This window comes from Protopterus annectens, chromosome 2.part0 (genome assembly GCF_019279795.1).
Source record: "Protopterus annectens isolate FY-2018-M chromosome 2.part0, PAN1.0, whole genome shotgun sequence".
Classification (NCBI taxonomy): domain Eukaryota; kingdom Metazoa; phylum Chordata; order Ceratodontiformes; family Protopteridae; genus Protopterus; species Protopterus annectens.
Window position 1 is genome coordinate 1933535701 of NC_056728.1, and position 26791 is coordinate 1933562491.

The following is a 26791-nucleotide window of genomic DNA, read 5'->3' on the forward strand; positions in this document are numbered from 1 at the left end:
ACTGTTTAGAAGAGTTATGTGTCTCGTGATTAGTGTTGTGTTGTGGTGGTTGAGTGTGTGTCTGCCTTGGAGGTCTCTGCTGTTTGGGTAGATTTTTACTGAGAGCCTCCGAGAAGGTGGGTATGCGGTTTGCGTCTTAATGTGAAGGCAGTGCTGGTGTGTGTTCTGGAGGGCTATGTGTTCCATGTGGTGTGGTGCAAGTGCTGACCTTCTCTTTTTGAACAGCTATTCTGGTCTTGGCTGGGAGTGCATGGCTTCCAGTTTGGCTCTTTATGTGCATCTCTCACAAGTCTGAGTGTTGGGAGGTAAGAGGAGAGGGTTGTCAGTGTACATGAGGCAGTTGCTACATTGCCTCAGGATGCCCAAGTTCACCAGGTTAATAGGAGAATGCACAGGGAACTGACCTTTAGACATGCCTGGAGGAGTGGGCATTAATAATAAGTACTGAAGCTGTTTCCTTGTAGGACATTTAGTGCTGGTAGCACTTTTGTGTTCTACAATAATTGCAACAAGAAGTCTGGTAAAGTGCTAGATTAATAAGCTAGCAAAAGTGCAGGAGAGGAAAGAACTAGTAGATCTAAGGGAAAAATTGAAGAGCAGACTTTGGCACCACTCAAAAGCTTACAAACAGTCCTGGATACAGCAAATCTGTATCTGGACTAGACTAGTTACAGGAAAGGTGGGAAAAGTGCAAATGCAGGCTTTTAAACCAGAAAGTTGAAAGAGATGGATAAACTGCCCAAACGGCCAATATATTATAATTTCTGGGCCAGAAACCACTCCTCTTGTGGTAGATAGGCTGCCAAGTGTTTACCACTCCCACTGATACGTTATAAGGCTTCCCTCCAACACAGAAAGGCTTGGGGTGCTCAGAAGATTACAAACAGTCCTGCATACAGCAAGTCTGTATCTGGACTAGACTAGTTACAGGAAAGGCAGGAAACAAGCTTAGAATTTAGAATTTTTTTTGTAAAGTGGAAAGGGAGAAACGAGTAGCAGAAGATAATTCAAGGTTAAGAAACTAAGTGGTTTGGCCTTTTGAAATGTTCTCCCTGTATTAGGTAGAATGAGTCAATGACACTAGACTTTGAGGAGTGTCCCAGATCAAATTTACAGAAGGGGTGGACAACTGCAAAGCCACCAAGAATAAGAACAGGATACCAATAGAGAGGGAGGGTGGGAAACTAAATCAGTTATATGATACACTCTTTGACAGGAAATCATAACAAACACAAACAGATGTTTATGAAATGGAGAACATTTCCAATTACTACCTCACACACAGTGAAACTAGCTACAAAAGATTAACAAACAGTGCAACAGTAAAAACCTTGTTTATCAGGCCCTGTGAGGCAGACACTTTTAGTGCAACCATGCAGATTAATTTATAGCTATAAAATACAGTAAAAAGTATGCAGCAGACAATAAAACTGCTATAAATATCTATAATAAGCAATAACTTGTAAAAATAAGCAAAACATAGGAAACTTAATGTTATATATCACAGATCAGAGTTTTGCTCAGTGCCCTTCCTCCAATTAGCTCTGTGTGAAATGGCAGAACCACTCACAAGGTAACTTCTTAAGTAACAGAAAGTTGAAACCTGAAACAACTTTAAAAAAAGCTTGAAAGAATCAACGAGGTGCTTAAGCCAAGCTGTAATCCAGGTAACACCAGTCTGCCTATGACCATAAACACTACACTGTCACTGAAATGTAAAAATGGCTTTTGCTAAACTAAGATGGCCTGGAACATGTGCTCAGACACACAGCCTCTGCAAACAAACAACTAGGACCAGAACACAAGCTTGAATATGAACAATGTTACAGCTACAACCTACACTGCTTAGGCAGAAAATAATTACAGAAATATTTATCACATTTAAAAACAGCAGTGAGCCTTTAAATAAAAATTTTAAACAGATAAAGGAGCAAGAAAACTCTAGAGAATGCTTTTAACTGCAAATAAATCAGTTATACGCCTTAGCAGGAAATCAGAACAAACAAACACAAACAGATGTTTAACAAATGGAGAAAATTTCCAGTTAATACCTCACACACAGTGAAACTAGCTAGAAAAGATTTACAGTGTGCCAGTAAAAACCTTATTTATCAGGCCCTGTGAGGCAGACAGTTTTAGTGCAACCGTACAGATTAGTTTATCGCTATAAAATACAATAAAAACTATGCAGCAGACAATAAAAGTGCTACATCTATAATAAGCAATAACTAGTAAAAATTTGCAAAAAAACAGGATACTTGTTCGATTCTCAGCTGGAGCGCCTTCTGTGTGGAGTCTGCATGTCCTCCCCCCGGTCGAGTGACATTAAAGATATGCAGGTAGGTGCAAGCATGAATGGACGTGCCTTCGTTAAAGGTTGGGCATCAGGCTGGCAAATCGGCACCGTAAAATCCACTGCCAATCATGAGTGGACCAGAGTTCTGCTGTGGCGACCCCTAACCGGGAAAAGCCAAAAGATTTTTTATCACACATCAGAGTTTTGCTCAGTGTTCTTCCTCTGATTAGCTCTATGTGATTTAGTATATATTTACTTGCATTTGTTTACCAGGGAAGTCTGATTGGGTATTAAATACTTATTTTCAGTGGAGGCACAGGTGAAAAAAGCTCCAGAGAGTTAAATAATATCAAATAAAACAGTAGTACAAATGTCATTAAAAAAGTATACATATTGTTGTGGTATTTTTTGTTATTCATGTATAAAACTCAATAAAAATATTCAGAAAAAATATATAGAGAGAGTATAGTAGAGTATTTTACTTTTTCTAAAACAATGTTCATGCCTCTTTTCAAAAGGCATGACCTAAACCTTTATGGTAGCAGTACTTAGATCAAAGTAGGAAATTAGTTTTTCTTAACCATTAAAGTAGAGCCAAATTGAAGAGCTTTTTATCTACCTAATCACTACCCTCTATAATAAATGTAAATACATATGACTAAGCAGAATTTTAAAACATTTAAGAAACAGGTATTAAATGCTTACATATCACACTAGTATGTTTAAAATCAGTTTATCAGTAATCCAAACAATTAATACCATTCGTATAATTCAGTTCTTTAAATACAGCTCTTAAATACACTTATAATGTATTTTCAGAAAGGGGACATTGGGATGAGGTTCCTGTGGATTCTTTCCTTCAAATCAATAACTGAAGGCAAGTCATAAAACAACATAATTTGAAACATAAAGTTCTGGATTAAAACACTGACAATTTTTTTTTTTTTGGAAATTATATTTAATATTGTGAAGAACATCACTGAACAGCGACTGATCTAAAGAGGACGAATTTACAAACACTTCCTATATGATAACTTTTAAATAAGCTCCAAGTATCAACTATTTTCAAAATTTATTTTGTATTTCTTTTGACAAACTACCTATCCGTTCTTTGTCCAAACAAAATTAAATCCATTACTTAATTAAAACTCTCCATTCCGCGGTGATGCAGTGGTAGCATTTTTGCCTCACAGCAAGAGGTTCTCCTGTTTGATTCTCGGCTTGGGCTGGGAGTGCCTTCTGTGTGGAGTCTGCATGTGCTCCCTGTGGTGGAGTGGGTGTCCGAAGGACATGCGTTGAATGGGTGTGCCTTTGTTGAAGGTTGGGCATTGGGCTGGCAATTCAATACCATAAAAAAAAACAACTGCCAATCATTAGCGGACCGGAGTTCCGCTGTGGCGACCCCTAACCGGGAAAAGCCAAAAGACAAACAAAAACTTAATTAAAACTCTCCATTATAATAATGACACACATAAAATTCCATACATGTATGATGCCTTTGTGGGGCCATAGAATTTGCAAGAGTATGTCAATTTAAATAAATGGGACGTGTTTGGGGATATGATTATCATGAGAGAAACCAGTTCTTTTTAGGCAACACTTGATTTATTATGTTATTTGATGCTAGCTACTTTTATAATCATTGTAGTTAATGTACCTTATCAAGACTTTCCATGCATATTCTATGACAAGTGAATACAACTAACACAGTTTGCAAAAATGGCTAGACTGTTGTTTTAGGAATTATTACTCTTAATTTACCCATTAACCAGTTTTTGTTCAGCAGATGTATAAGTCTACTTCCTAGCTAAAAATAAAGTTTATGTAAATAATGAGAATACTAGAACACGGGCAAATCAAAATGTAAGAACTACAGACTCGTGTTCCATACTGAGGTGTATATGGTGAAGTGGTTGAAATGAACATATTATAAAAGCCGCTTAAGAAAAAGGGTCTGTATGGTCTTATGTTTTAAAATGTAGGTGAATCACAACAATTTATTGAATGTTATGTGAGTCACAATAAATATTTGTATTTATTGGTATCTGAGATGATATTGTCAATAACATATTTATAAATCCAAGTAAAACAGCAGAGAGGTAATCGAGATACTGCAGTAATTCCAACATGCACCATATGCGTAGAAGAAATGTTAAAATCCGTATTTTATTGAGTATACAAGGTAAGCGCTTTCACATAAGCTTCATCAGACCATTAAAATTTGAATACTACTTGCTATCCTTATATATATATATATATATATATATATATATATATGTATATCACATGACTTAAGCTAATTAAACAATTTCACATTTAAAGTAAAATTCTGCCCTTTTCACATATACACACAATATTGTTTAAACTCTTATTAAGACAATGCGCCTTACTTTCTTACTCAATCCAAAATCGTATAAAATATATATATCACTTATATCCATATGTAATTAAAACTTCATGACTAAATGGGTTTATGGAGCTTATTGCACTATATGTGCTATTAAAAACCTTTCCTATTAACGTTTCATAATACATAAAAACAAATAGCTATGTTAGTGCATTTAGCTATTTGTGTTAAAGTACAGCTCTATTCAGATCATATAAGTAACATATATATGTATAGCAATAAAATGAAATAATAAAAACCATTAAACTATGCATTTATGCAATTCTCTAACAATAAATTAAGACAGTGGAGCTAACCGATAACATCTTCCTCTCACATTCACACTGCATATCCAGTTGTCACATGGAAGCGGGTGACAGTATTTATAAGTGCTTATTGTTGGCTTGTATTATTAAACTATTCATATTCACCAAACTTCATATTCATTCCGATGTTTGATCAGTCTCTTATATCTTAAACATCTTTTATTATTAGATGAATGTACTTTAACCACTCATTCATTGCCGCATTAGCTATTCTTTACTGCAAATACAGGCAAAGACGTTACACTGACCAACTCTTCATGAATTAAAGGTTCTTTTTTTGAAATTAAGAATTAAAATGCATTCAAACGTACACAACTATTAAATTCCTTAAATATTTTGCTAGAAGTCAAAATATTGACGCTCCACTATTTCCTTTTTTAAAATGCATCAATATAAATGTCTATTGTATATATAATAATACGTGCAAATATCTAACGTTATGCCTTACTGCTTGCAAGTCGTAAATCTCACATCACATTCAACGACTTTTCTACTTCCCATTAGGAAGTTATTTGTATAGTAATTATTTCCCAAACTACACATATATATATATATATAGTATTGCATAAATATGCTGTTATATTTATTATATTATAATAGACTTGTACTTTCTCTAACTAATTGTTAAATAAACGTAATTTCATACAAAATCTCTGTCATTACTTAATAACTAAATATAAAAAAATATTATAAAGGGGGACCGTTAGTAATTATGGAGAAAACACAATATAATAGTATAATGAGTGAAATGCTTAAATACGACAAGTATTATGGCACCATAACTAAACAGGAATTGGATAAGATTAAGTTTAATATATATTATACAATTAAGGAATTGACTGACAGCTACATAATAGATAAGGAACTAGCAGAGTTTTTACTAACAGAACATCCAATGATACCAGGTATTCAAGGAATACCTAAAATACATAAAGATAGTGTAAATCCCCCCATGAGGCCTATAGTCTCTGGAGCGCGTTGGAGTACAGAGCCATTTTCCATCTACGTTGAGAAACATCTTCGACCCATAATAGATAGAAATGAACATATTCTTAAAGATACTAAGCAGTTCCTATCAGACTTGTATCAGTTTTTCAATACAGTTGAAATGAATTCTAACATGTTGTTTGTCACCTTAGATGTGCAATCATTATTTACTGTCATTCCGAACACATTAGGAATTAACACTATTAAAAAATATCTGACTAAACACAGTCCATATAGGGAACAGAAGATAGATTTAGTCGCTATGTTCTTGGAAATTATACTGGAAAATAATGTGTTTATCTATGATGATATAGTATATATTCAACGCGAAGGAGTGGCAATGGGCACACCATGTGCCAATAGTTACGCAAATATCTTTTTAGCTATGTGGGAAGAGGATGAACTCTTCCACAATATATGCTTTTGTGAACACATTCAGTTTTATAGACGTTTTGTAGATGATGTCTTTTTTATAGGGGAAGGCACGGTATTGGAATTGCAAGAGTATATTGCATTGATGAATAACATGACCACGTACTTAAAATTTACTTCAAACTATTCAGATACTAGAATAGAGTACCTTGATGTTTTTGTAGAGAGAGTTATGCATACTCATGTCAATACAGGGGTTTATAGAAAAACATGCTATAGAAACACTCTTTTACATTGACGTAGCATGCACCCATCATACATTTGTAGTAACATCATTAAAGGACAAAGTATGAGAATATCAAGATTAAATGCCACAGAAGAAGGATACCAGCAGGAAATTAATATGTTCAAATATAGATTGTTATAACGAGGGTATAAAGAAACAGAAATTGCAACAGGCTTACAGGATTTAGATCAGTTGAGGCAGAATAGAGCATCTCCTTATTATTCACAACCACTTAATTACCCTCGCCAATATAATGATACTGGATCCAAATTGAGAATACCTATGTATTATACAAAAGATAATAAAGATATAATGGATATTATTAGTAGACATTGACGCATATTAACAAGTGATGATGAAATAAAGCACATAGTAGGTGAGACACCTAGATTCCATTATAAGAATAAGTCAAATCTTAAAAACCTGTTTTGCCATCCCACAATTAAAGCTAGTAATCCACCTTACACTGGTACTCACTGCTGTGGGAGATGCAATTATTGTATGTATATTGAAACAGGGGATAGTTATGCACATCCAGATACAGGACATAGTTATCAATTTTATGTATCTGCTAACTGTGAAACTAAGCATGTGGTGTATTTGGCTGTCTGTCAGAAATGCCAGTCATTCTATGTCGGAAAGACTGACAGGATGTCCCATACCAGGATAGGGGAACATCTATATGCCATCAGGATAAGATACAAATTTAATGCTCTTGCAAAACATACCATGATTCAAGGACAAGATCATACATTCCGGTTTATGGTTATAGATCACATAGTCCCCATTATAAGAGAAGGGAATATACGCAACAACACTGAAAAGAAAGAAATCAATTGGATTATTAGATTGAGGGCAGATAAAGGTAAAGGTCTCAATGAAAGAGTTTCTATTAAACCCATTCTTAGAGCTAGACACTTGAATAAGTGATTAATGTCATTTACTATATCCAAATAATAATTTTTTATATTTAGTTATTAAGTAATGATAGAGATTTTGTATGAAATTACCTTTATATAACAATTAGTTAGAGAAAGTACAAGCCTATTATAATATAATGAATATAACAGCATATTTATGCAATACTATATATATGTGTAGTTTGGGAAATAATTACTATACAAATAACTTCCTAATGGGAAGTAGAAAAGTCGTTGAATGTGATGCATGATTTATGACTTGCAAGCAGTAAGGCATAATGTTAGATATTTGCTCATATTATTATATATACAAAAGACATTTATATTGATGCATTTTAAAAAAGGAAATAGTGGAGCGTCAATATTTTGACTTCTAGCGAAATATTTAAGGAATTTAATAGTCATGTACATCTGAATGCATTTTAATTCTTAATTTCAAAAAAAGAACCTTTAATTCATGAAGAGTTGTTCAGTGTAACGTTTTTGCCTGTATTTGCAGTAAAGACTAGCTAATGCGGCAATGAATGAGTGGTTAAAGTGCATTCATCTAATAATAAAAATTTTTTAAGATATAAGAGACTGATCAAACATCGGAATAAATATGAAGTTTGGTGAATATGAATAGTTTAATAATACAAGCTGACAATAAGCACTTATAAATACTGTCACCAGCTTCCATGTGACAACTGGATATGCAGTGTGAATGTGAGAGGAAGATGTTATCGGTTAGCTCCACTGTCTTAATTTATTGTGAGAGAATTGCATAAATGCATAGTTTAATGGTTTTTATTATTTCATTTTATTGCTATACATATATATGATACTTACACAATCTGAATAGACCTGTACTTTAACACAAATAGCTAAATGCACTAACATAGCTATTTGTTTTTATCTATTATGAAGCGTTAATATGAAAGGTTTTTAATAGCACATATAGTGCAATAAGCTCCATAAACCCATTTAGTCATGAAGTTTTAATTACATATGGATATAAGCGATATATATATTTTATACGATTTTGGATTGAGTAAGGAAGGAAGAAGCATTTTGAAAGTAAGGCGCATTGTCTTAATAAGATTTTAAACAATATTGCGTGTATATGTGAATAGGGCAGAATTTTACTTTAAATGTGAAATTGTTTAATTAGCTTAAGTCATGTGATATATATATGAGGATAGCAAGTGGTATTCAAATTTTAACGGTCTGATGAAACTTATGTGAAAGCGCTTACCTTGTATACTCAATAAAAGCTGGTATTGTTTTACTTATACGGATTTTAACGTTTCTTCTATGCACATGGTGCATGTTGGAATTACTGCAGTATCTCATTTACCTCTTTGCTGTTTTACTTGGATTTACAGTTATTATACTATTTACAAGCGAAGAGGTATTTGCTTCGGTGGGAGCGTATTACTATTCGTTTATTAATAACATATTTATATTTATTTGTTTTGCTGACATTTTGTCAAGTGGCTGAGTCTGAATATACAAAGCTGTCAATAACATGCCTGGACAATGTATTTAAAAACAGATGTCTTCAGACAATTAAAACAAGGCTCCACATTTAAAGGTTGCAATGAGGTGTACTACTGGCGTACATTTTGCGGTAACCAATTCCGATTTAGAGATAGTCCCAACATAGTGCTGCAACATGAAAATGGGCAGCATGGTGGTGGGCTGTCTCCATGGCTAACCACAAATATTAATGAGGCATTCTAGGGCAGCAGCCTATACCAGTTAGCCATGTGCTGTCCATCAGAAATGCCTGCAATAAGGCATTTATGGAGCCAAGCAATTCAGAGAAATGTTCAGCTGCATAAAGTATCACATTAGAGGTAAGTGCCAGTAAGATTAGCAAACAGGTAGTGTTTGGGGATGTGTGCATGTGTGTTTGTGTGTGATTGCATATGTAAGTATGTTTCTTAGTGGGAAGTCAACATGGGAGAGTTTGTTAAGGTTAAGATAGTGTGTGTGCGTGCACGCGCGTGTGTGTGTGTGTGTGTGTGTGTGTGTGTGTGTGTGTGTGTGTGTGTGTGTGTGTCTGTGTGTATATATGTGTGTGTGTGCATGCGTGTGTGTGTGTGTATGTGTGTGTATGTGTCTGTGTGTGTGTGTGTGTGTGTGTGTGTGTGTGTGTGTGTGTGTGTGTGTGTGTGTGTTTGTTTGTGGGTGAGTGGGGGAGGGGGTCCATACACCCCTATTTCCCCAACCCCACACTTTTTGTGCTGCAGAACTTTGTTCTTTTATTTTAAATGAATTCAAGGCACCATAATAAAGAATTATTCCTGGAGTATAGTGCTCCCTCCATCACTGTTGCAGGATTTGGTCATTAATATAGAGGAGTGAGGGGATGAGACAATGTCCCCCATCGTATACACACACACATATATAAAATGTGTATTTTATTGATTTTAATACACAGTTATCCCAGACAGTAGATTACTAGAAGGATTTTTCCTTAGAAGAATAAGAATAATTGAATTATTTTTTATTAGCTTAGGTGGCTATGCCACAAATTTAAACGAGTGCTTATTTCAATATATATAAAATATATATATATATATATATATATATATATATATATATATATATATATATATATATATATATATGTCTACACACACGCACACACAGAGGGAGAGAGATCTACTATAACTGTAGAAGGGTAAGAATTCTGCCTGCTGAGCAACTGTCAATGAAATCAAATGTGTAGATGAAAGTAGTTAAGAAAATGTATGTAGACAGGTCACTGTAGCTATGGAAGGATTTTGCAATATTATACATGAAAATGGATGGGTAGCTGTACACTGACTGGTTGTATTGAATGAGGTCAAGAACTTTTAAGGTAATGTTTAAAGGATGGAATCTTGCCACTTTTGGTATTCCTTCATAATCTCTGATCCTGAGAGTGTCCAAAGCTATACTGCTTATTTAATTAGTATAGTGCTGAATGTCTTCATGGCATCAACACATTTAAGACACAGCACCAAGATGTTTCCTATATGTATAGAAAGGCTCACAGGCCAGAAATTGCACTTCAATGGTTCAGTGGTTCTGGTCTAACACTGTGCTTGTATCTTTTGCCTGTCTGCTTTTAGTATGGTAGGGCAGACATATGCAGTGCTGCTGAATAAGTTTACGTAGTGTTTCTGGAAGGAGTGGTCATGTTTCCTGATGGAAGCTATTATGGGGGTGCATTATCTCTTATCACTAAGAGGGTTTGGGGATACAGCTAATAAATATGACTTAATACTACTTTTCTTCATTAAGAACCTCAGAGAAATATAGAGAAATGGTGAGGCGTGAACTTGAAAAGGCAGGACATCATAACTGAAAGCATTAATCTTCTATAATAGACAGCTTTTGCCCCTATCCAGTGCCCATTACACTCTTGGGCAAATCTGCTAACGGTTACTCACAGTGACAATTGCAACATACTTAGAAAGACAATAGACTTCCTGTGATAAATAACGAACCCAATATTTTTATTGTTTCAAATACACCCTCCGAGAGAATCAAACAGGAGTAGATAGAAGGAATACGATTTTCTTTGGGGGGTATATACTTAAATCTTGCAAGCAGAAAGAATGTGTTATGAATTCTTAGACAAATTACAAAGGCACATTAAGGTTTCCAAAATCAAAATGACTTCAGGACATTCTGTTCAAATGTAAAATGAAAAGGTGAATCAAATGCATGGATGTCCTTACACAAACAACATAAAGTCGACGCAAGCTGAGTTCATATGAATGATTTAAGCAAAATAATATATAATATCACATTAAAAGAGCAGGTGTTATGTTTATAATATAGCAGTTGTCTAAATTAATCTATTAAATCACTAAATGCTTACCCACAGAAATCTAACATAAAATTATTATCTGGAGTACACAGAATACAAGCTGAGTTTAAGTCCTTATACCCTACGCATTTCAGAAAATTCAAACAAGACTTTGCAATATATTGGATAAATATGTGACACATGCAGGAAAATTAATGATGTGTTATCAATTCAAACTACTTATCATAAGAAGTTTGAAAATATCAAATTAATAAAATATGCTATCAGGTGTTAAGCGAGAGAGGCTAGTAGACAAAATGACACACACCTCAAAAAAAGAAAAAAAAAAACACACAATTAAGTATGTATGCATGTGTACATACACCCACATATGCATTCATACATACACACAGACAGATGCACACACACACAGTGTATATACAAGGAGTGCAGTAGACAGCATCATATATTTTTTCAAATATCTTGCTGTATTTATCTGTGAAATCATATACAGAGCATAGCATGTTTTCTTTCTCGGTATGCAGCCATATATGTATAACTGATAAGCAATTAATTGCTCCCAGCTGATCTCATTAGTGTCACATACATGCCATTTATGCTTGTAATCATGTTAGATATTAAGAAGTCATGAAGGAAGAAAGAGACAAATTATCCCATTGATACAAATGAAGCACTCCACAGAGGCAAATTAAAAATGAAGAATATTTTCTGAGGACTAAATAGCTAACTATAAAAGCAACCAATCAGCAACAGCTGTTTAGGCATCTTTATAAATATGTGATTTCAAAATGGTTGATACAAAATATATCACTACAGATACAATATTATTTCACTTAAATATTTAAGCAGGTTTAGGCTGGTCCATCTGATAGGTAAAAAATAAACAGTTCAATTTTAAAATAATGGTTGTGCAAAAAATGTTAAGTTCTGATACCTTCAGCAGGAAATAAGTGGGTATTCAATTTAGTTATGTGATTCAAAGTTTTTCATGTGTTTCATAACATATCACATGAGACAACATGTCCATTGATTTTGTGTGTGTGTGTGTGTGTGTGTGTGTGTGTGTGTGTGTGTGTGTGTGTATGTATATATATATATATATATATATATATATATATATATATATATATATATATATTTATGTATATAAAATAGACACTTGTGTATGTGTTTAAAACAAGTCTTTCATGATAATTTAACTACATGAAAGGCATTGTGTTGGGTTTTCCTTGCATTTTACTAGTGATTTTATGACTGTATAAAACATGCTACTTATTTTTCTGTTGTGCTGTCTATTTATCAAATGTACATGTACCTTCATCCTCTTAAAGGCTGGGTTTTATTTACTGATCTCCTTTGTGAAACATTAGAGATGGCTGAGGGATAGTCTATTTAAATTTTGTCATATACCTTAGCACAGAAAGGTCTTTCAGAAAAGATGATGGCATATATCAAAGAAAAAGTTCCAGAAAAAAATGAAGATATTTAATAACTGTATAACTGCATACGGTATGAGTGATAATGGTATATAAGTATTTTATAAAGGTACATATCTCTGACTAAAGAGATTCCCAAAATATAGAGACTGAATAGCCAAAAGATCTATATTCCCTTTTCTCTGAGGTACGGCAATGTGGGAGTTGATATGTATAAGTTTGGTGGGTGTGCAGTGCTTCTAACCTGCCATATTGGGGGGTCAGGGATGGACTTGCCCCCCACCCTGCACAAAAAGAAGTTTAAAGAAATTTACTGTTCTGTGTTTTCTGGGGTTTTTTTTCAGCTTGTAGGCATTCGGCATTTCAATAGGGAGCCATCTATCTATCTACCTATCTATCGACCTATCTATCTATCTATCTATCTATCTATCTATCTATCTATCTCTATAGTTCACTGAGATAAACACTTATTTGTGTGACAAAGCAATGACCACTGTAGAGCAATTTTTGAGAAGGACAGATTTTAGTGACTTTGTGGAAGGGAAGAGTATTTTGGGCACATGTGTGTGTTTAATGCCAGAACAGGAGTTACAGGAAAGGGATAAATTTAGTATTGTGTGTGTGTGTGTGTGTGTGTGTGTGTGTGTGTGTGTGTGTGTGTGTGTGTGTGTGTGTGTGTCTGTGTTTAGTGCTGGAGTAGGATTTAGGTAAGGGGATAGATTTAGTATTGTGTGTGTGTGTGTGTGTGTGTGTGTGTGTGTGTGTGTGTGTGTGTGTGTGTGTGTGTGTGTGTGTGTGTGTGTGTGTGTGTGTTTAGTGCTGGAGTAGGATTTAGGTAAGGGGATAGGTTTAGTATTTTGTGTGTGTGTGTGTGTGTGTGTGTGTGTGTGTGTGTGTGTGTGTGTGTGTGTGTGTGTGTGTGTGTGTGTGTGTGTGTGTGTTTAGTGCTAGTGTAGGACTTAGGTAAGGGGAAAGGCTTATTGTGTGCATGAATGTGTGTGGGTGAGGATCAGAGTTACGATCAGGTAAGCGGTCAGATGTGTGAGAGTGTGGGTTAGGGATAAAGTAAGGGTTAGTCAAGGGCTAGAGTTAGTATTGTGTTTATTTGTTTGTTTGTATGCCAGGTATCACTTTTAGTGGAAGGGTAACAGAATGTTTCTTTTTTTGCTTAAAATAAGATGTACAATTAAGGTTAGGGGCAGGGCACTATTAAGGTTAGCATATCTAACATACAGCAGTTCAGTAAATGATACCTCCCGCTGAACAACAGCATTTATTGTTGATGTGGTGATGTAATTCTTGCTTTTTCTGCATTTTTGACCATCACAGTTCCCAGAATACCTACTTTTTTTGTGACTGGACTAGTTGCAACAATAGTAATCAATCTTAATTCCTCAAAGTTTAACTATGACATATTTGTTTTGCACATATGTATGTGAAAAATTCATTCTTTGGAATGGAGTATTCCTATATTCCAAAATGCTGAGATTGGAATCCTCATGCATTCTGTCGCAGCTCTTCCTTAATTAGTTATATACCTTTCCCTCCAGACATCCTCTGGACTGTAAATAGTCAGGTCTGGACATTATATCTCTAAATGACTGTTAATATGCAAGTCTTCAAACTTCTTGACTATTTGAATGTAGACTGCTGACAGATATGACAAGAACAGGTCTTGCATCTGGACATAATAGATTTGAATGTATCAGTCCTGCTTGGTCTTCTGTTAAACAGTTTGACTTTTAATGAATCTGGAATACTAGGCTTAGTGGAAGTGAAACAAACACATGTCCACTTGACAACATTCCCTGAAAGAGTCCCTGGTAGCATTACAATTTCAGTATCTCATGACTGTAATCTTTTCCTCTTCTATTCCTAAAAGCCATCCTACGAGAAATTGTACTTTTCCATAACATCTTCCCAGGATATAGTGCTGTCATCTTCTGATTCCTCCTTATTCATGAAGGCTTTCAAAATAGTGTCATCCAAAGCTGCATTATGCAACTTATTAATCGGCATCCTGGTATGGAGTAATGATACCACATTGTCCTGGTGTTATGATACCACATTGTCCTGGTGTAATGATACCACATTGTCCTGGTATAATGATACCACATTGTCCTGGTGTAAAGATACCACATTGTCCTGGTGTAATGATACCACATTGTCCTGGTGTAATGATACCACATTGTCCTGGTATAATGATACCACATTGTCCTGGTATAATGATACTACATTGTCCTGGTATAATGATACCACATTGTCCTGGTGTAATGATACCACATTGTCCTGGTGTAATGATAACAATTTGTCCTGGGGTGATGATACCACATTGTCCTGGGTAGTGATACAAAATTGTCCTGGTGTAATGATACAACGTTGTCCTGGGGTTATGATACCACGTTGTCCTGGTGTAATGATACCAAAGTGTCCTGGGGTAATGATACCACATTGTCTTGGTGTATTGATACCAAATTGTCCTGGTGAAATGATAGCACATTGTCCTTTTCAGTACCTTCACCAGTCAGGATTTCTCCATTTCTCTTCTCATCCTTTATTTTGGCCCTCCTTCCAGCTATCAACAGCCCTCCAGTGTTATTTATCAAGATAGTAGGAGGAATCCATTCTGCCTTCCCTTATTAATATGAATACCACCTCAGGTGTCCAGTTAGACAATTGTACTTGCATTGTGTGACCAGTTCATTCAACTAATAATAACAATAAATGCATAAAATATATGTTATTATCTTGTGTAGTTTATTTATGTATGCATTTATTTATTTATTGCTTTATTTATTTGCTTGAATAATTGAATTTTATCTTACTGTTTCTTGTTTTAACATTTTTATTTGAATAAGTAAATTGTATTTGCACATTTTTTACAGATAGGTTAAGATGCTCAGTTTTTATGATACATCATGATATGGCAGGAGATATGTTTAGTGTTAAACTTTGTATGTCACAACTGTAGGATTCAGGTTCACTTCTGATATCTGCTTACATCCTGTGTGAAATTTTGTACCTTAGTTTAATCTGACTACTTCAATTTCCTAGATAGATACATATATAGGTGTGTGTGTGTGTGTGTGTGTGTGTGTGTGTGTGTGTGTTGAATTAACCTTTGCCTGTGTGGCTTATTTTGTAGAAGAATGAAAATAAATGTAACCTAAATATAAATGGTTGAATCAGACATATAGTTATCCCTAGTTTGGCTGAAGTTTCTTTAAATAGCAGCAGGTACTTCACTGGGTATAGAAAAAAAGAAGTAAAACCAGTGCATCTGCTATTTAGGGGAGGCAAGAAGCCCCATATGGCATTTTCACATGACTTGAAAATGTCAGATTTTTTTCTGTGGGGTGTAGGGTCATTAGATCCTAATGAGGTTGCTACATGCCTTGAGGGTGCTTTTCACCTATACATACTTACTTAATATAATCAAATTTGAGTCTGCACTACAGACAAACTCTTTCTTTGCACAGCATTTTTCTTTAACAAGTAGCTTTCAAAAATGGATATTTTTATTTACTTCATCTTGAATTATTCTCCTTCTTATAGTATACTGTATAGTTTTCTGTTCCAGAACATGCTTCCTTATTCAGAAGATATATGTGTATATCTATATATATATATATATATATATATATATATATATATATATATATTTAGGACCACTCTTCATGCAATACTAGAAACAATAAAACCATCTGCCTCTTGGTCAGCATTTATCTGTATCTCCTTCGTCCACCTAATATTGTCCCATCCCCCCTTAAATAACTACATTACACACAAAAAGACATATGATGACCTTTATTAAAATGTATTATACAATGAACTATGTACACAAAAACCAACATTAATTAACTTCTTCAACAACGATGATCTCCGGACAGCGTCACCACTCACCCTGGACAAACTTTACCTCAAGGCAGCGTACCAACTCATCTTGATACCTTCTCCACCGGGGCAGTGTACCTAATCACCCACATAAAGAGGCAGCGTACCTAATCACCTCACACCATACCAAAACCATGAACCAATACACCTTCTTTAGAGGGGGAACAGAAGAGAACAATCCTGTCCCTCTTCTCCGCCTCAAATTGCCCACCTCCACCATCCATATATAAAAGAGGAGGGTGGGAGGGCCACCAACTCACACCAAATGTGCCTACTTCCTCTAATCCCAAACCCTTAGTACTGTCAGAAGTCCCACCTACTCCTACCTCACTTCCTTTTACATCTCCCTCTTTCCTTAACCCTTTCACTACCACAAACCCACTATCCTAACCAACTGCAATCTTTACCTTCCTTTCTACCACTATACCCTCCCCACACCCCTTTACTCCCTTACTCGAGGGACCGGAACAACCTAGTTTGTCCCAGACTGCATTTGTTATCTGCCTTTATTTATTTATTTATTGCATTTGTTTACCGGGAAAGTCCACTGGGCCTAAAAGAGTCCATTTTCAGTAGAGGCCCCTGGAGAAAATCTCCAACAAGAACATATATACAGAAAAAATATAAACATTAATTGGTACAGAAGTAGGGACAGTGTTACAGACAGTAAATGCAATAACATATACAGAATATATACATAAAAGCAGAATTATCATATGATTAAGTTAAAAAAGGTATTTCCTAAGGTAGAGTATTCGTTTTACATACATTACCTAGTTTGAGAAAATTAGTTCAATTCAAAAAGTATTCATTTGGCTGCCATCTACTAAATTGTATGAATGTTTGGGATGTCAGATTATGTATAATTAGATAACAATAAATCTGTGAACAAAAGCTACCTGAATAAAGAATCACAATGCCACTGTTTCTTATGACCTCATATTCTTCTGTTCTATACATGAGACTTGTTTAAAATATAATTTCCTTTATTCAAAAACAATTGCTTAGAATTTTTAGACAGACATGCAGGGTAGTTCTTCAGTTCTTTTGCTCTTCAGTGAAAAGAAAACATAAAATATTGTTCCCTGGCACATCAGTCACAACAATATCATAGTTATCTGATGTATAATCATATCTGTTTATTTGTAGTTCCATTTTATCATACCTTATACAGTTTCTAGTAATATTACTTTTGTTTTTCATTTGCTATTCCATTTCTAAAAAATCATAATTAATAAAGGGTTATGCAATCAAAAGTAATTGTACAGTATAAATGAAACAGATAATTTGCATATTTCTGCAAATGTTCTTCTTGTAAATGTTTGTAATCCAGTTTCATTGTACAATTATAATGTTTTTGTTTTACAATAGTAGGGTCTCTTTTTCTGTTTAGTCCTCACAGGACATGATCTGTTGAGTGTTTGAGTTCACCAAGAAGAATGAGTTTTTTCTCTTTGTACTTTGTTTTCTGACTACCTTCAAAATGCTATTGTTAATCAGCTGTTTTACACTCTGTGTAGTAGTTAGCCATGCCTTTAGGGGATACGTTATGGTCCAAAACTGGCTGTGAAAAATACAGTAAGTCACCTGGTTACCAAGCAGCTGAGTAACACAATAAATACATATTGCAGGATTTAATCCTCCTAATTAGCAAACATTAAAATGCTACACATATTTTTTTGAGTTCGCATGCTGATTATAAGCATAACTTTTAAGAAAATATTGCTGTGAAACCTCATATAAACTATAATATTAGGCATTTTAAAATCTTAACATGTAATGATTATTGCATTGTGCTAGGAAGTGATATTGTAATGTCAGTGTTTATTTTATCTATTTATTTATTTGTTTTTTTGATCATGTAGGCTAATATGTGATTTTTAATTATTTTAGGTGAAAACTGTGGGGGATTGGTTCAAGGCACAAATGGAAGTATCGAAAGTCCAGGATTTCCTCATGGCTATCCAAACTATGCCAACTGCACCTGGATAATTATCACTGGAGAACGTAACAGAATACAGTTATCCTTTCACACATTTGCTTTGGAGGAAGACTTTGATATTTTGTCAGTTTTTGATGGGCAGCCACTACAGGGGAATTTAAAAATGAGGTAAGGTAGCATGCGTGTTTATTTTTATTATTCTGTTTTATATTTGTGTTTCAATATGTCAGTTACAGAAGGTATCATTATCATTGGATAACTAATTTTTTTATCTTGATGTGGACTGCAAAGGATAAAATAAGTGGTATTTTTTTGTTTGTTTACATGATTTTTAAACAGAATTGAGCATTGTTTGTTACAAAAGAACTAGCATATGAACACATACCTTCCAAATATCAGGCTCAGCATTTAGACCTTATGTTCGACAACCTTCTTGCAATAAGGGTGTGAGGTTGCTACTGTTGACTGTATAAATTGGTAACATAACTTTTCTATCCTCCTTGTGTCAGTTAAATTGAGTATTAAGTATTGTCAACTATAAAAGACTGGAATGTGCAGAGGTTTGGTGTGGAAAACAGAGTCATAGTCCAGTATTCATAGTCTGGTACTTTGCAAGTAAGGAACAATCATGCGCGAAATGTGTCACTACATGGCTATGCAAATAAGGTCAGCAAAATACATTTCAGATTAATATGGAAAGGTGAAACAATTTCTATAAACATGCCCACTTTTAACAAAGAAATACATGACACAAGGTTTATCCTTTTGAAATTGCATGGCATATCATGGGCAAGCATAGCTGAGAATTTTAGAAAAGCTGTGGACTACACAGTAGCAAAGACCTTTTTTAAGAAAAAGAAAAGGGGGTATAACTTTTTTACACGGGGTAAATGTTTGTGGACACCTTGCTAGTTTTGTTAAGGAGTAAAAGGGGGTGATAGGAAAGATGGAAAAAGGGGAGACAAAATAAAGGGTTTAACACACAAGGGATGCATCAAGAGGGTTTGTGCTAGAGGATATGGGAGTAAGTGGGCAATATGTTTTTGTCAAGGGATAGACCCCCTCTATTTTTTCATTTTCTTTCTTTTTTTTTTTTTTATAAGAGGGTAACATGGGTGAGAAATAAGCAACAGGGTGAAGGAGAAATGTAAGGGATTAAGGCATGAGAAAATGCCAGTCAAAATCCCAGTCCCCAGAAGGACCAAAATGTTGAGGGGGTAGTGGCCTGTGTTGGTGCAGTGGTTGGCATCAACTGGGATAGTCTGTCTGCTGCACACTGAAGAGAGTCTTCGAGTGGCTGAGTTCTCCTGCCCACTACCTCAAATAACTCCAAAGCCCCCATTCTATGAGGCTTGCCAGGCTGCCACATGCTAGAGTGCCTGCAGGGCTGGCACCTCCAACCCAACTCTGCAAAAACATTCTCAGATGGGCATAGGGTGATGTGCCCTTAGCCCAGGAAGTCCATTTGCTTCTGAAGGATTGGAAGATGTGTGTATATATATATATATATATATATATATATATATATATATAGATATATATATATATAATCTATATAGATATATATATATATATATATATATATATATATATATAGGGGAAATAAGCAAAATAAAAAAGGTGAAAGATAAAGTAAGATAAAAAGATGGGGAGATACAAAAAAAAAAACAACAAATCCACACAATACTGTTTTAATGCAATTTAACAACACGGTGTTGAAGTACTGCAATAAATAAACTTTATTGAATAAAAACTTGTGTATGGGAAGTGCTTATACTTACAGATGGGGTAGAGATTCAGGATGTACTTCTGTACCTAGGAAGAATGTAAGAGTAGGGTGTGGTGAGTGTCATTTCAACCATGTACATGCAGATAGAAATACTTATGAATAAACAACTAAATTAAGCAGTTGTTTTAGTTATATTTATGTATCTGCCCCCAAACCGTCTTCGTGTAATATTTACCTGTTACAGCTTTTTCTCTGCAATGGGGAAATCTGAAACTGAAACTTTTATTTCATACCTTTATTATATTCAGTCAGCAATATTGATACTTGAATAGTAGTAAAAGATTTTCGTAGTTATCTACACAGATTATTTTAATACTCTTACTTGCCATTTTTGTTTATTACCATAACCGAACACAGTACTAGTATTCCTATTTCTTCAAAAGATCAATTTATGATTATAGATATAGTACTCATTTTTATGCATTTCATAGTATCAGCACAAATATATATTTTTAGGTACAGATATTGGAGTCTGGAAGTACATATAGTTATGAAGTGTTTTAACCCCTTTTTTATTTATTTTTTTACTATATATATATATGTACTATAGGTATACGTGAATTTAGAAAATAATTTAACTTACTCTAGAAATCTGCTTGCTGTTATCTGGTCCATCCATTCAGTGAGCTTGTCAGCACTACACTTCTGCATATCATCATATCAGTGATGGTACTGCTGACTGGAGTGGGTTATACCTGTCAGGGTTGACAGGTGGTCATCCAACTCCTGTCAGATATCAATTTCTTAGCAGATAATCTGAATAGTGCACACCTGGATCTTCTCCATATATTAGTCATGCAAAAGGTAAAGAATTAAGTTCTCTTTCTCAAACCAGCTAGGAGCATGGCCTCTTGCTTTCACTGGTGCTGGCATCATTCAAAGAGCCAAGACCAGAATGAGGGAAGTATGGTGAGGGGTGTATTAAGCAGAGTTAGAACTACTCCATGTTAGGCATGACATCACCTTTACCAACACCCTTTTTTTCACTAGCAAGATCATTAGAACAGGTATTGATACTATTTGCAAGTTTGGTATAACCAAAATTGCTTTGTCACATACTGATTTTTTCTTAAAGGAAAATAATTACCTGTCCTTTCCATGTGTCATAAATTATTTTTAAATATATGGCTAATAACTGTTACTGTTAATGTTTATTGATATTTTTACAGTATGTGTTATGCAAGGAAGTGGGACTTGTTTTTAAATTATGGTGGGGAAAAATAAATGTCAACATTCATGTGAAAAATTATTTTTATGAATTTATGATGTTTCATTTTTAGGGTGTGACATACAGCACTGGATGTGCTGGGATTAACCTTCAGGTTGCTTTCATCTTGACAGATGATTCAGGTTTGAATTTTAGAGCTATATTCTCAGTTTATCTAGTTTAGGGCAGTCCACGTGCCTCCGTGGACAACTTGACATTGTTGCTGAGAAGTTTGTATTCATCCACAGCATATCCGTGTCTCTTTGAAAAGGTTCACATACATTATGACGTGCGCTCATAATTGAGAAAATGGTGAAATATGCTGCTATATTTCAGGATACATTTGCATAATACTATGATTCATAGACATGCATATAAAGTAGCACTAATTTACTTAACAAATATGTAAATCAGCCTGAATTCATACCAACAGGTTGAGATTCATCATATTGATTCAAAACAGCTGAGATAGGCAACAAATGTCTTTGGATAATGCAAACAGTTCAAAGAAAGCAAAACTTCAGAAAATAGTTTATTATTTATTAAGAGACACTGTAACGGTTATTGTAACATTTATTTATTAAATGCTCACCTTTCATACATTTTGATATGTAGTGTGCGTATGTTAATCCTTTTGAATAACTGGTAATTTCAGTCAATTTGTTGAAGCTGCCTGGCATGCAGAACATTGTAATTTTAGTAAATGATCATTAGATCATTAAACAAGTTATTGTATTGTAGTGATTGAGCATACATGGAAACATGCTTATTGTACTTGAGAAATTTCAGTGTGTGTAAAGGATAGATATAGTCATGTATGATAACTGTGATGTTCTGCTACTGACAGTGATGGAAAAATACATGACAATTATAGATAGTAGTGCAGACTGTTTTTGGTGTAAATGCCATAATGATTGAATAAGCTATAGATGTGTAGTTTAGTTAACATTTCTGTTTGTTTATTTATTTACGTCTGTGGGTGTCAGGACTAGCAGACCAGTGGTTTCTGCTGTGACAGTGCTGTGACGAATGCCTGCCTGTAGGCCTGTTTCCCCCTTTCACCTCTTGTTTCCTATGTAGTACTGATGGAGAATAAGAGATCAAGGCACAGACATGATAACGTTATCCACAAAGAAACTTGTCTACTCGTGGCAGTTATTAGGACATGTGGGAAACTTATTTTTGCTAAAGGGGGCCCAGACAAGCCCAGATGAGCAAGGCATGGAGCCAAATAGTTGCTGAAACCAATGTATTTGGAGACAAAAATAGATACTGGCAAAGTGCAAGAAAAGGGCAAATGATATGGTAGCAAATCCTAGAAGCAAGGCCAGGTCTAATGCAATTTCCAGGACCACTGGGGGGGGTCTCCAAATCTTATTAATTTAACACCAGATGAGAAATACCATCTGCCCATCAATGGGAATGACTGTGATACAGAATATGGTGGAACAGGAATAAATAGAAGTGACCACGGACACTGTAGCATTAAACCAGAGTATACATCAGCATTTACATTCATCAGCTCCTGATAGTGGGTTTAAAATGTATACTTTTTATAGTTAAAATGAAATGATGTCAAAGACAGCCATAATTAAACACGTCACAATTCATTATTACTATATGAGCCTAATGAAAATGAAGGCAGAGTGCATGGCATCAGAAACAGAGTTCAACTGTACCAATAAATACAGATGAAATCAGCAGCAAAATATGTTTTGGGTCTGCTACTGCTGATGGTGATGCTAATATAATTATATTTATGAGGCAACCAGAGAGAAGTGACAAGCAGTCTCTAAGTTTAGTGATAGCTTTTCTCACCTCACAACATGTTATTTACTCTACAGAATGTGACACTGCATTACAAAGTCAAACACAAGCTGACATTCTAATTCTGCTTGTGCATCAGGAACAACCCTGCATGTCTACACCAGTATCTCCACACACCAAAGAACATTTTGAAAATGATGTCAAACATTCTGAGGCAACACTGTCCACAGTAACTCCTTTACAAAGAGTTCCCAGATGCAGGAATATTTTACAATTACATCAGGAAACACATAAAGCAGTGGCTGCCCAACAAGAAATGTGCAGTGACATTCTTAGGGCTCAGACCACTGAAGCAGAGAGTCAGCTAGAAATGGTTGAATTCCTACTGGGTACACATGATGATTTCCAACACTACTTTGCATTGGCACAGGGCAGGGATAAAGCCATGGTATCACTGATATATAGTATGGTGGCATATCAAGCATCAGGGCATACCAAACTCAAGCTGGACTCAGTATAAGAAGGGGCAGGGGAGGTAGAACTGTCCATACATGTTGTGGGAGATCACATGATGATACCACTGGTTCTCAAGACAGTAGTGTCAGTACTCACAGTGAGCAATCATGGCACATTCCTCACAGGCCATGTCAGTGGTCATCTTCACCTTGAATCATTTACAGAACTTCCTATTTAATTTGAATTAGATTGTGGGGAGGAGGGAAGTCTAGATACATCTACTAAGTACATGAGTGAACACTGGATAAAAAAATGATACATAGATTACCATTCCTTCTAGTTCCAGTCATATAAGAAAACACAATTGTAATGAGTAAACATTCTCAGGTCCAATACATAATAAAGAAAGGACGCATTAAAATAAGCATCTTGCCATGAAAACGTAATTGCTGCCACTGCACCCTCCTCACTACACAAATGATAGTTTGCGAGGTCAACATTAGTTTGAATGACACTAAAAACAATGTTATTTGTAGCAAAACAGACATCAGTAAACAGAAATGGCATATATAACTGAATATGTAATTGTTGCCAGTATTGCTTTCTACTGCATAGTGAATAAATAATAAAAGCAAAAGTTATTCAGTACAGCGGGTTCAACTGTTTATTTATTGTTTTCATGCCTTTCATCATCACTGAACAGGAATTTGTGAGCAGAAAGGCAAACAGACAGTAATATAAAAGTATTTTAAATGAAAGAGAATGTCAAAAGAACAGTGACAACAGACCATTCACTGCACATAATAGCCTACAGCTATCATTGCATGCATCAATTATACTCTATGTTTTCTTTACAAAAAAGAAAAAAAAAACAGGAAACACAAAACTGAATGTCTTGGGCCACAGTTCTAGACTAGACATGGTCTCTTAACCTGTGCAGCTGTATATGGCATACAATTAAAAAAATTAAATTTGCACGGAAGGTAACATGCCTATAATGAAGGTTTCACCACATGGAGTCTCTTAGTACTGCTGGTCATCATTAGTCAAAGTGGTAATAGAAATGGGAGCTGCAGTAACAGCATGGGTCACTTCACTGCACAGTAGCTGGGTCATACTGAAGAGCACCCCTAGACTTATCCAGGCACCAGAAAGAGCTCTTCAAGAGGCTAAAAAACCACTTCATGACAATATAGGTCTGGGATAGGGATGTGTTATATATCTCCACCACAGCTGCAGAAGGATTTCTCACAGGAGTCATGAGCCATGGCTCCACTGGATATTCAGCATCACCTTAAATAAAAGAAAAGAGAGAGAGAGAGAGGAAGGGGGGAGACAAAACAGGAAAATAAGCATTACTATACAGGAATACAGTCCAACATAAATAAATACTTTAGTAACATAAAAACAAATAAATTCAACTTACCAAGATGACCATTCAACATCCTACCATGCAGGAAGAGGCTGTAAAGTGAGATGGTCTGCCAGGTATGGGAATCAAGTGCACTGCCAGGATGCTGGGCAGTGACACTGGTGATGCAGCCCCATGCATCACACACCACTGGACAATTTATGGGATAATAGCCCACCCTGCCTATTGCAGTGCACTCACCCTGTGGACCAGGATGTGCCCTAATTTCAATATGGGTGCAATCTATTGCAGCAAGTACCTCAGAGAAATGTGCCAACCCAAAAAATGCATGCATTCTCCCGGACTGGTATTGAGGTGACACTGGGAAATAGACATACTGATTCACATGTGCCAAGAGTATAGCCAGGAACTTCTTCAGGGTCCTGGAGACAGAAGCCTGTGAGATACTCAGCATGTCCCCAGTCTGTTCATGGAATGTCCCACAGCAAGCATAGTGAAGACTATACATACTTTGGTGTCCACAGGGATAGGAAGTCCATGCATTCCAGCATTGCTCCTATGGGGGTCAAACATGCCCATTAAGACCCTTATAATGTCCCTGTGTGCTCTAAACCTATCAATGATTTCTTGATTATCAAAGTTATAATGAGTAATCCTTTGCTTATATTTTTACCTTCTTGGTAGGCTAGCACCACTGGGAACAAGTGGTTTTGGCATGGTCCAGTGAAGCAACTCTGACCTAGAAATAGCAGAACACACCAAAAGTGATATCATTTTACCAGTTTCAACTCTGGTAGATTTGACAATGCTTCCCTTTTTATAGCGCATCTACAACCAATGAAGTAAAGAATGAAAAACTGATTTCCAAATGGTTTAAAACAGTCTTCATTAGCATACAAAGATGTATATCACTCCTCATTTCCATCTCATTATCTGTCCATTTGCATAAGTACATTAGAAGTGACTGCACACTGGCATAAACTGCTCCCCCAAAATCATTAATGCATTTGCATAACTGACTATGAACACTGGCCACGGTATATTTTTCTCTTTCTTTTGTAAGAATTTTTCATTCAAGTTTTGTTTTCATTTCTGTAGATCCTGCATTTTTAAAGTCATACTCTTCTGCACCTATAAAAAGGTTTGCAGCTAAATATTAAATAAAACACCCATGCTATATCCTGCAGCACATCTAAACAGCTTTACACAAGAATTTCTGTGTTGCTCTTCTTTAGACATGACATGCAAATATGTGCCATGCATGAATGTGCTTTTAGCATGTAGTTATTCACTTTATTCTGATGCACCTTATTGGCAGTACATTTTATCCTTGTGTTCCTCATTGTCATAGCTGATTATCCTACTTAAAATTTCTAAAAATAAAGAAAAAAATAAATAATTTTATATGCCTTACTTGTAGGTGTTTTATTTGTTTTACGTGTGTTTTTCTGTGAAGGCTACTTATCTCACTCAATAATAAATCAGCTGTTATCATTTTTCATACTAAAATGTGTAAAGAAGGATGCTTATCAAATAATGAATTTTAAATA

At 35.3% G+C, this 26791-nt stretch overlaps 1 protein-coding gene across 1 annotated transcript in view; it reads left to right on the top strand.

Moving 5' to 3' along the window:
* LOC122792902 (CUB and sushi domain-containing protein 1-like) overlaps positions 1-26791 on the top strand; it is a 2387070-nt gene that overhangs the window by 830903 nt on the left and 1529376 nt on the right. The window contains exon 2 of the mRNA XM_044060460.1: positions 18602-18818. Coding sequence (XP_043916395.1) covers positions 18602-18818 — 217 coding nt within the window. The remainder of the gene's footprint in view (positions 1-18601; positions 18819-26791) is intronic.